The sequence below is a fragment of the Panicum virgatum genome, chromosome 3K (assembly GCF_016808335.1).
Source record: "Panicum virgatum strain AP13 chromosome 3K, P.virgatum_v5, whole genome shotgun sequence".
Classification (NCBI taxonomy): domain Eukaryota; kingdom Viridiplantae; phylum Streptophyta; class Magnoliopsida; order Poales; family Poaceae; genus Panicum; species Panicum virgatum.
The window spans coordinates 30429842-30440867 of NC_053138.1; the positions used below are offsets into that span (position 1 = coordinate 30429842).

The following is an 11026-nucleotide window of genomic DNA, read 5'->3' on the forward strand; positions in this document are numbered from 1 at the left end:
TTCTTGAAGTGCTCCAAACATGAACTCTGTGAGGGATGGATTCCTTTGAATATAAGATCATTCCTTTGCATCCAGATGCACAAGCACATGAGGACAATAATCTCCATAAAGAATGGCACCCCCAATTGAAGTATGAGCTGCTCGAGAGTGTCAAAGGCTCCACCATAACCAATTTGAAGTCCCAATAAACTCCAGCAAGACTGAGCAAATGGACAGTGAATAAACAGATGCACTAAGGTCTCCTCCACTGCTGCCAAGCAGGTGACACAAGAGTAATCAGGTAGAAACATATTTTTCCTTCTTAACAATTCTCTTGTACTAATCCTTTAAAAGCAGCCAAAAAAACACTTTGTGCTTATTTTGGCAAGCAGACTTCCACAACCATTTGAATGCCAAATGGGTAGATCTGTGACCTGTCAGATGCTTATAAGCCTTTGCAGAGGAGAAGAAAGGAGAACCCCAAATGTGCCCAATTGTTACTGGGAGATGAAAAACTGGGTTTGGTCTGTGGTGCTAGCTCTTCTCATCACTGTTTTGGGCTTCTTGGGTTCCAACAGAGTGGAGAACAGGAGGAAGAAGGGGGTTTCTTGGGTTTGGCTCTGTTTTTCCACTTCAAGGCCCTGTTTAGATGCGTAAACTTTTGGGTGTAAAGTACTGTAGCACTTTCGTTTGTATTTGGTAATTATTATCCCGTTATGGGTTAATTAGGCTCAAAAGATTTGTCTCGCAAATTATAGACAAACTGTGTAATTAGTTATTTTGTTTAGCTGCATTTAATATTTCATGCATGTGTTGAAACATTCGATGTGATGGAGAATCTTGTAAAGTTTTGGAATTTTGAAGGCAACTAAACATGGCCCAAATCTCTCCTGCATTTGATTATGTTTTACATCTTTTTGAACGGAATGTCTCTTGATATCTTTTCGGCCGGAATGTTTCTTCAGATCTCACATCATATTGTATGACCATGGCTTGGTTTGGTGAGCTGAGCGAGTCCCAAGACGCTGCAGGGGAGGGATGCTTGCAGCTGCAGCTGCAGCCTTGCAATGCACAATGCAGGACCTGGGAGGGCCAATGAAGCTGTTGCAGCCCTCTTTAGTTACCAAAAAAATTCCAACAGTACCCGTCACATCTAATTTTTGGACACATGCATGAAGCATTAAATGCAGTTGAAAAAAATAACTAATTATATAGTCTAATTATTGCGAGATGAATCTTTTAAGCCTAATTAGTCCATAATTGAACATTATTTGTTAAGTAACAATGAAATGTGCTACAGTACCAAAACCCAAATTTTTTCACCAACTAAACACAGCCAAGGATTCCCAGACTGCTCAACTTTTGTTGGATTCCTGGCCAAACTCACCACCTTTACTCCCTCCATCCTAAATAGTTTTAGCATTCAAATTTTGTTCCACAAAAAATATAGTTTTAGCTTGTAATGAGATCTATCTAATTAAAGCAATACTATGTACCAAGAATTCATTATATAGGAAAAATCAAAGAGCCAATCGAATGTTTAGTAGATATTAGTTTTCTAGTTCCAATGTATATGCATTCATTGAGGATCCAGAAAATCAAATAAATAATATGGTTTTCAATCACAATTGCTAGAAGTAATTAGGGGTAACAAAGTATTATTTTTTAGGATGAGTAATGTGTCTGAAATTTTCTAAAACAACGCTTATTTGGAACGGAGGGAGTATGTTTCTTCCCTCATCTCCGCCTCCTCTTGTTTTTCTCTCTCCCTTCTCATTAGCTGAATGGGGCCTGCTGCATTCAACGCTGATTTGGCCCTTTCAGATTCTTAAGAGCTTCTTGTTTTCAGCAAATAATTTGCAATCAATGCTGTATCAGCAGATGTGTGTGCTCTTTCCACTTTTAATGTTGACCCACTTTTGGCGTTTAATTGCCATGGACTGATCACATTACTTTCTGCAATGAATACTAAAAGTCACTTGGATTCTAGCAATTTGGAAGTTGAAACATACTTTCAGCATCACACTCAAGAGGGAAAAATTCTTTCCTCACTTCTGTATATAAAGTTGATGATTTTACACCCGAAAACTCTGTCTTTTTTTATGACCAGGAAGAAGAGCAAAAGCTCGGTATGTCGCATCAGGTAAACATAAAACAGCTACCCATCTAGTAAGGCTTCTTTGTGGTTGTAACTGTCTGGCACTTGGATTGTTCGGGATGAGAAGCTGCTTGCTTGTGTGTTAGCTTGTGATCCTAAACCTACAGCTCACAGTCTGAGCTGAAACAAACACGACCTAATGCACTCTCTACTTTGGATGGAATGTTGGTTCCACTTTGAGCGTCGTCATCATGAGCTATGTAGCAGATTAGACGTTCTTCTTACATATGATTGCCAGATCCTGTTAGTAATATAGATCCTCCCACACCTGCAGTTTGGATGCAAACAGGCTGGACGTCTGGCCCTTTGTGATTAGTGTCTCTGCAGAGAGGCAACGCCCTTGGATTCTCGCCTCCGTGACAGCATCATGCATGTGGCCTCCCACTGCTTGAATCTTGTTCCCTGCCTTGGCTTCTTATTTGGTCAACTTGGGCGTCTCTGTTCCCTCTAGAGAGATCGCACCTGAAAAAAAAAGAAATTACATGCATGTAACACAAGCAAAAAAAACAATTACCTTCAGATAATTAGAATGTTTCCTATCATCAACACATGTCTGAAGACTTACTTAGAATATGTGACACAATACGTGCAGGCCAATGCATGTATCAGGTCAAAGAGGGCGCTGTGCAAGTTGGAAGGAAGAATGCATGATCGTGGTTGCAATTTTTTTTTTATCCGGGGTGCATGGGTGCGTGAGCATAGTTTACTGGATGCAGGTTTGGATCTGACGGGGCCCGTTGCTACCCTGTTCTTGGCCGCTTCCTTCTATTCAGACACAGCAACTTGGGCGCTGCACTCTGTCTAGGGCCCCCCTACTGCACATTTGTGCCGGAATCATCTACGAACTATGCCAGTATGCTTCATGTGGTGGAATGGATTTGTTTGATATTCGATTAAACTTTTTCTTTTTTTGCAAAGATGCCATGACTTATTGACTTTAACAAACTGGCCTATATCAAGTGGCTGTGCATTTTAGCGATTAGCCCAGAATGGTCGAAGGTACTAGCTATTTCTTGTGGTTTCCTCTTCCATAAGAGAGGGAGGGGGGAGGGGAGAGAGAGACCTACAGTGGCCAGAAAGCCGACCGAGTTCCCCATCTAGCAGCAGGAGGAAAAAAGAGGTCGTGCCGCTCGAGCTGTAGCACGGGCCCTCCACCCTTTTGCGGCGACAGAGACAGAGGAGCTTTTCGAGCCCCAAAAGCCAACCCCTGTTCGCCTCCTGCAACACACAAGACGAGATGAAGAAGGGTTTAGGGGATGATTAAATTAAGGGAGGGGACGAGCCTGCTGCCTGCTAATAATAATCAATCGATCGCCTGGCCGGGCCGGTCAAAGGGATCGAGATCCCGTGGCCGGCGGCCCCAAAGCGAGCCGTGTGGCGTGGTACCCAGCCCAGCCAAGACACCTGCGCCGCGGTGGGGCCCGCCTGTCAGCCACCGTCTCTGGTACTAGTCTGGTGCCTCCTGGTCTGAGCCTGGCCTGCACATGACATCCGTGAGTAAGCTGAGCTTGCTTTGCTGAGGACGACGAGGCCAGGCCAGTGGCTCTCAGTTTTGTTTGCGGGATCTGTCCCCGGGGATGGCATCCTACCTAGTACGGTACAATGGCTGGCGTCTGCCCCCGGGATGGCATCCTACCTAGTACGGTACAATGGCTGGCTGCAGTTGTCACGGCCCGTGGGCCGACTAGGCTGCGCGGTCTACTGTAGCGCAAGCTACTGTAGCACCGCGGAACTCAGCTCCCCCAAACTGAGAGTAGTGAGGGAACCAGTTTAAATAGCCGGTCTCTGGGAAACTAGTAACTCTGGTTCGAACTTTTTGCGCGAATCGAGGACGAAAGCGCAAGAGAGTTATTTAACAGGTGTGGTTTACTCAAAGTGTAGAGTAGATCTTAGCCGTTATCCTGGGCCGGGTCGTTACAGGGATATCAGAGCCATACTCTCGCGGTTTCACGCCACGTACGGGCAGAAGTGCGCGTACATGAGCACGTCGGCGCGTGGAAACACAGATGCCAACAACATGTGGACGGACACACATAGGCTGCTGGCAGTGAACCCACGGACGTGGCACATGGGATCGTTAGCACTAGACGTATGGGACGTGACTCAAGGGAGGGGATCCTGCTCCTTTGTCCCGTATGGGTAAGCTAGATCCTGCTCCTTTGTCCCGTATGGGTAAGCTGGATCCTGCTCCTTTGTCCCGTATGGGTAAGCTGGTTCGACGCCCATACGTAGCCCAAGAGAGGGGATCCTGCTCCTTTGTCCCGTATGGGTAAGCTGGTTCGACGCCCATACGTGGCCCAAGAGAGGGGATCTTTTGTCCCGTATGGGTAAGCTGGTTCGACGAAGACGTCGAATCCTAACAGGGGGAGATTGTCACGGCCCGTGGGCCGACTGGGCTGCGCGGTCTACTGTAGCGCAAGCTACTGTAGCACCGCGGAGCTCAGCTCCTTAGTCCCAAACTGAAAGTAGAGAGGGAGCCGAACCAGTTTAAATAGCCGGTCCCTGGGAAGCTAGTAACTCCGGTTCGAACTTTTTGCGCGAAGCGAGGACGAAAGCGCAAGAGAATTATTTAGCAGGTGTGGTTTACTCAAAGTGTAGAGTAGATCTTAGCAGTTATCCTGGACCGGGTCGTTACAGCAGTGCCGCTGACGGACGGACGGCGTAGCGATGCGCGAGCGAGCGAGACTCCAGCAGACAGCAGTTGTGATGCCGCCCCTTGCCGGGCTCCACCTCGACAGACACCGCCATGACTCCCTTCATCTTTACTACATCCAGCCAATAATATTTCTCTCACACACAAAACTAGCACCAGCTAGCACCAGCCAATCAGCAGTACTTTTCTCTCACAAAAAATCAGCACCAGCCACCAGCACCAGCCAGCCGAACACAGTCATCTCAACCAAGTTGGCTAATTCTGAACGTGTTTGTGCGTAAAGAGTCCGACACTGACCGAACCTGGGCAGAGCACAAAGGTTCACCGGCAATAAAAGTTTGCTCTATTTCAAGAGTAAAATCATAGCATCCCGTGCGGTAATAAGCAGTGGCGGAGGCAGGATCGAGTCCACGAGAGGCTCTGCTCCTCTTTCTCCTCTAACATCCCCTTTCCTCCTCCTTCTTCCTCAAATTTGTGGGGAGCTTAGGGGAGGCTCCATAGAATTTCTAGCGGTGGAAGGAGCTTGAGTCCCTCTAGACCCACCGCTGAATCCGCCCCTGGTGACAAGAGAGGCATGGATTTGGTGTGCCGGCGAGGCGGAAGAAAACCACCGACCACGCAAAAAAAGCCATATCGTCTCATCTCTTGGGACTAGCCGAATGGGAGCCCTTCCTTTGCTAGCAGTAGGATGTAAATGGTACAGATATTTTTTGATTGTATTCGAATTCGATCTGTCCTGAAAAGATTTTTATCTGTCTATATCCGATTTCGGGTATTCAATATTCGTAACCTATCAATATCCGAGTACTAAAAAGTGACATTTTTATAATGTCAATATCCATTACAATTTTATCCGGCAAAAACTTACACTATCCATATCTAACTCTGTATTCCAATTAAAATATCAAAATAAATATGATATCAATAATATCCGTCCTTGCCCCCAATCCATCGCGGTGTTTACGTGTGTCCACCGGTGAAAGCGAAAAAGAGAGGAGGGGGGGGGGGGGGGCTCGGAGCGAGCCAACACATTCTTTCTGATTTTCCTTGTACCAGAAATGCGTGCGCCATCAATAAATGAGACGACGATTTCCTATGCAATGTCTTTTTTTTAAATTACTATGCAATGTCGATGCGTGGCTACTTGATAACGAGCGCCGGGCTAGAATGTACCACTGCTGCACATGAGGTTGGGACGGAAGACCATGGCGAGCCGAGGACGGTGTGAAAGATTCCAGTACTGCAGGCACGGCAGCCACAGCCATGCTCTCTCTCCTCTCTACCTGGTCTAGGCGTAGCCCCACACGGGCGCGGCGCGGCGCGGCGGACCCCCACCAACACCAACCCCCTTCTCCTCCCCCTCTCCAACGCGCGGAGCACGGCCCTACGGCGCACACGCCCCCCGACACGCGCGCACACATGGGGTGATGGCATGGCAGCGCGGCGCGGGGGCCAATCCATGGCGCAAGCAAGGATGGCATTGGCATGGCGCATTGACAAAAGGCCGCGGCACCCGCAATCTGCCGCCCCAGTTGCCATGTGGGGGAGCCGAGGGCGGGTGGGAGTGGGAGGCTGCCCCCTACACCAGCGCCACCACGAGCAGTCGTCGCGCACGGCGCACCACCACACCAAACCCCCATCTTCTTCTTGCTGCCTCCCCCCCTCCCTGACCGTTCGCCGCCGGTTCTTGCGGCGGCCGGCCGCTGGGATCTTGGGTTCTTTGCCCTGCGGAGCTGCATTGCCGAATTGAGGCGCCGATTTGGGGGGAGATTGCTGCTGCTGCTGCATTGATGAATGCCGGAGCTATAGCGCTCACTGATTTAGGGGTAGGTCAGAGGCAGTGGGTACCCGGATTGAAGAGGGGGGCGGGGGCTTTTGATGCGAGATGTTTTTGGTGGTGGTTGCTTGACCAGGTGCAGCGCAGCTAACCCCTTTTTGTCTCTTGCAGATTCGATGTCACGGGCACCCGGATGTCATTGCCGATCGCCCTCGTAGTCGGCATTGCCGCCGGCGCCGCCACCTTGCTCGCGGCGGCGGCCGTGCTCCTCGCGCTCTGGTGCGCTGCGCGGCACAGGGCCTGGCGTAACCGCAACTCCGACACCGGCTCCTCCGACCCTTCGACGCTAGGTGATGAATTGCGACTGCTAATTCTTGCATTCCCATAGGCGTCGGTGCCGCAAAAACATCGGTTTTTTTCCCTTTCTCCACCGTGCTGACTGCCTGTGCAATGCTCAGTGGAGTGGGGCAAGGGGGGCCGGAGCTCGTTGGCGCCGGAGCCGGAGCCGGAGCGTCAGGTTGCGAGGCAATTCTCGCTGGAGGAGCTTGTGCAGGCAACCAAGAACTTCAGCGACGCCAACATCGTTGGCGCTGGGAGCTTCGGCTTGGTGTACATGGGGCTGCTGCTTGATGGCACGATTGTCGCGATCAAGAGGCGTGTGGGGGCTGCAAGGCAGGATTTTGCTGATGAGGTAAAAACCTCTGTTGAAATATGATTCTTGGGACACTGTCTGCATTGGAGATTTCTCTTGAGATTTATTACACAATGCTGAAATGATTCAACTGCACTCTGTCGTACTCATACTTGCTTGGCCTTAGTCTCTGAAGTGCATTTGTCATAATCGTTTGTCAAGTGTTTATAGCTTTCTGTCATCTGACTAGAAAGTTTTGGATGCACTGTGTTAATTGGATTTGGCACTAGGGTAGTAAAGGGAACACTTTTAGCCAAATGACCAGTTTTGTTGTTTTCTTGTCTAATAAATGACACAAATTAGCCAAGCACAAGTAACATAAATGCATTTGTCGTTGCCTAAAAATTGGTTCTTAGTAGTACTGTCGCCCCTTGCAAAATGCAGGTTAGGTGTCTCTCAGAGATTCGTCACCGAAACATTGTAACTCTCATTGGTTACTGTCAAGAAGGGGGTCTACAAATGCTGGTGTACGAGTACCTGCCCAATGGCAGTGTTTGTGGCCATCTGTATGGTAATGTTTTGCTCCTGTTAGGAAAAAGAATTGTAGGCTTCCTCGCCTTACTACCTCTGAAGCTTCACACTATTTACCAGATAATGGGAAAGGCTCTACGACACGGCTTGAGTTCAAACAAAGGCTTTCAATAGCCATTGGGGCTGCTAAAGGTAGGAAAACTGCGAGGGTTGCCCTTTTTCTGGGTTACTGGGTTGAATAACTTAATGTGAGTGCAATCCTGTTGCAGGTTTAAACCATCTGCACAGTCGTGATGCTCCTTTGATTCACAAAAACTTCAAGACAAACAATGTGCTGGTCGATGAAAATTTCATTGCAAAGGTGGCTGATGCTGGACTTGTTAGGTTACTTAGAGGATCTGACGATGCTGGCCCATCACATGGGTTCAGTAGCAGTGTTTACCAAGACCCAGAGTAAGTTTAGTTACCAGATTAACTTAAGAAAATGAGTATGTAGGCCACTTCACAATAACATGTATACTGTGCAAGCAGTACTTTTAGTACCATCAGTTCGTAATGCTATTGAATATTTGCAGTTTGGAATTATTTCGTTTTCTTATCCAACCCATTGGGCATGCTTATGTGCAGGGTACAATCGGTGGTTCAGTTCTCTGAAAGCAGTGATGTGTACAGCTTTGGAGTTTTCCTTTTGGAGCTAATTACTGGGAGGGAAGCAGCTTCCTTGATGCCTCCAGAATCCAGAGAATATCTGGCTCACTGGGTAATTTCCATGACATGTAGCTGTAAGTTGCCTAGAAAGGAAGTTATTGAACTCATGCTGTTTGTTTCATAGTTTTCAGCAAAGTCTCATTCTCTAATGTGTCAAGGAACCATGAAAAGCTCCCATCACATTTTTGCTTGGGGAAAGAAAAAATTCTTCTCTTCATGTGGTCCATAAGTTAGCATGAATTAGCTTATCTATGTGTGCATTTTGCATTGACAAAATGGAAACTGTGGTCATTTGGTGTACCTAACTGTGAAATTAGACCACGGAATTTCCAAAACTTTGATAAATAACTGGAACACATCAGCTTTATTAAAGCATTTTTTATACTTGTTTAGCAGGAGAAGTGTACCATGCTGCAGGAGCACATAAATTCTCTTTCTTTTCTTGAATAGTGAAAGTCCTATCCATATTGTGTTTTCCTATCTCAGTTGAGACATAACCTTTCAGAGAAAAATAACAACTTAAAAAATGAGCTGCAGTTTCTCCTTATAGAGAAAAGCAACAGTTTCAAAAATGAGCTGTAGTTTCTTGTGAATAAGCAAATTTCTTTTACTAACTGCTCACTGACAGACATTTCTTGTCACATTGAAAGATGGAAGCACATTTCAGTTCAAATGAACTGATTGACCCAAGGTTAGGCAGCAACTTCACATCGGAAGGTATGAAGGAGCTTGTCGGCCTTGCTTTCCAGTGCCTGAACCCATCATCAAGACGGCGACCAAGGATGAGGCTGGTTGCGACTGAGCTAGACCGGATTCTGGAGACGGAGATGTCCATGACGACGTTCATGGGCGATGGAACCGCCATCGTCACACTAGGGAGCCAGTTGTTCACATCGTGAAGGATTGATTTCATGTCTGCTATTTGATGACATGATGATTGCCTGTAGGAGCCTAGCAGCTGTTGTTTCTGCCAAGCTGTGCTGGCTCTGCATTGTTGCGAAATGCCATGTATGGTTATTTTTTAAGCTTGTCATGGTTGATATAGTTTGGTAGGAGGGGTGAGAAGAAATAGAGCTGTAGGTATCTCTCTTTTTCTTCTACTTTTCAGCGTCTAGGAGAAGAATTGTATGTAATTTTCAGATTGTTCATTACCAATGTAGCTGGCAGATTGTTCATTGCCCTTCAGTGTTTTAAGCTATGAAAGGGCTAATTCAGAGTTACCAAGCTAATTAATAATTTGGTATTGCTGAAGTGCTCATGGCCATTCTAATTCGAAGTCCTATGAGTTGCCTGGTGTACCGGATTAGGGACATTATTTGATCTGAAATTTCCTTTTGTAATGTCTCTATCTGCAATAGAAAATAAATATGCTGATATGTTAGCTGCTTTTGGAATGGGTGTGTTGAATTCTACGTAGCTCTGATATGCTGATGAGCGAAGTCCCACTCTTTGTAAGCGAACTGGTCTCCGGTGGTTTGCCTGAAAATGAAGCTTAATGCGATCATGCAATTCAAAAAAAAAACGTGAACTTCGCTCTCCCTTGTTCTTCCACTGAAAAACATGAGCTCCTTCGTGTGCCACTACTTAAATTTTCAATTTCTTATTTCAATCTTTTGGGTCTGATGATTGCTTCGCTTCTTCTTTTTTTTTATGTGCCGTACACGTAACACGTACTACCACACACCAATATACGCCCTAGGTGGGCCGGGCGACCTAGGAAGAGGCGCGCGGCGAGGCCCAATACATTTCCCCGACGGCCCACGACCCCCACTCCCGTCGCTTCCAAGAGTCTCGAGGCACGATCGCAGCCAGCAGGATCGTGCGAGCCGGGGCCGCGACTCCGACTCCGACTCCGACCGGCGCAGCGGCGCCACCGCCTCCGCCGGCTGGCGTCTCCCGCCTCCGCCCTCCGACCAGCAAGCCGGACAGGTGGACTCAACACCGCCTCGGTCATCGGTTCCGGTGTTCCCGAATCCCGACCAGGTGCCGGCCGCCGGCGGCCCGCCCGGCCGAACCTCCGTCGGCGCCACCTCAGGCTCGGCGTCACACCTCCGCCGCCTTGAATCCGCGCCCCTCCCGCCGGCTGCCGCGACCCTCTACCTCGGGGCCCCCACGCCCGCGGATCCAATTCCGAGGTATGGAAATTGCAAACCCTACCATGTAGTAGAAGATGAAATGATGCAAAAAAATTTTTTTTGGAGAGGAACAGACATTGATTGTGATCCCACTGTAGTTGATGAAATGATGTAGCTTGTAGGAATTAAGGATTCGGTTGATTGTTGATGCATTGTATGTTTTATCTGTAGGATTATCGAACTAGGATGAGGAATGTGGGCGTTGCATACTTTGGACTTCATATGTTCAAACTGTTTGTATCGCAATTTATGCAAGTTTCAAACTCAATTGTTGAATTTGAGACATAATATGTTATTCTGTACTTGTATACCAAAGTGTCTTGATTTCTGAATTGTATACAATGGATAATACCGAATACAAAAAAGATGGTGCGCTATGTCAAAATCCTAGGTTCCACTTTTGTTCGAAAAAATCCTAGGTCCCACTGCACCACTGTCCTATGCTGGGTCCGCC

General features: G+C 47.5%; 2 protein-coding genes across 3 annotated transcripts; both read left to right on the forward strand.

Moving 5' to 3' along the window:
* Window positions 1-6169: 6169 nt before the first annotated feature.
* On the forward strand, window positions 6170-9688 carry LOC120698913 (probable serine/threonine-protein kinase PBL28). 2 transcript variants are annotated; one of them, XM_039982694.1, is made up of 8 exons: window positions 6170-6616; window positions 6739-6917; window positions 7026-7258; window positions 7643-7769; window positions 7850-7921; window positions 7999-8182; window positions 8357-8511; window positions 9088-9265. In XM_039982694.1, the coding sequence occupies exons 2-8, from the start codon at window positions 6761-6763 to the stop codon at window positions 9111-9113; spliced, it is 954 nt and encodes a 317-aa protein (XP_039838628.1). In that variant the 5' UTR covers window positions 6170-6616; window positions 6739-6760; the 3' UTR covers window positions 9114-9265. The 2 variants fall into 2 exon arrangements, with proteins under 2 accessions (XP_039838628.1, XP_039838627.1); XM_039982693.1 differs by having other exon boundaries at window positions 6352-6616; window positions 8357-8489; window positions 9088-9688.
* A 384-nt stretch (window positions 9689-10072) lies between these two features.
* LOC120698914 lies at window positions 10073-10811 on the forward strand. Its single transcript, XM_039982695.1, has 2 exons — window positions 10073-10572; window positions 10744-10811. The coding sequence occupies exons 1-2, from the start codon at window positions 10088-10090 to the stop codon at window positions 10760-10762; spliced, it is 504 nt and encodes a 167-aa protein (XP_039838629.1). The 5' UTR covers window positions 10073-10087; the 3' UTR covers window positions 10763-10811.
* Window positions 10812-11026: the final 215 nt, after the last annotated feature.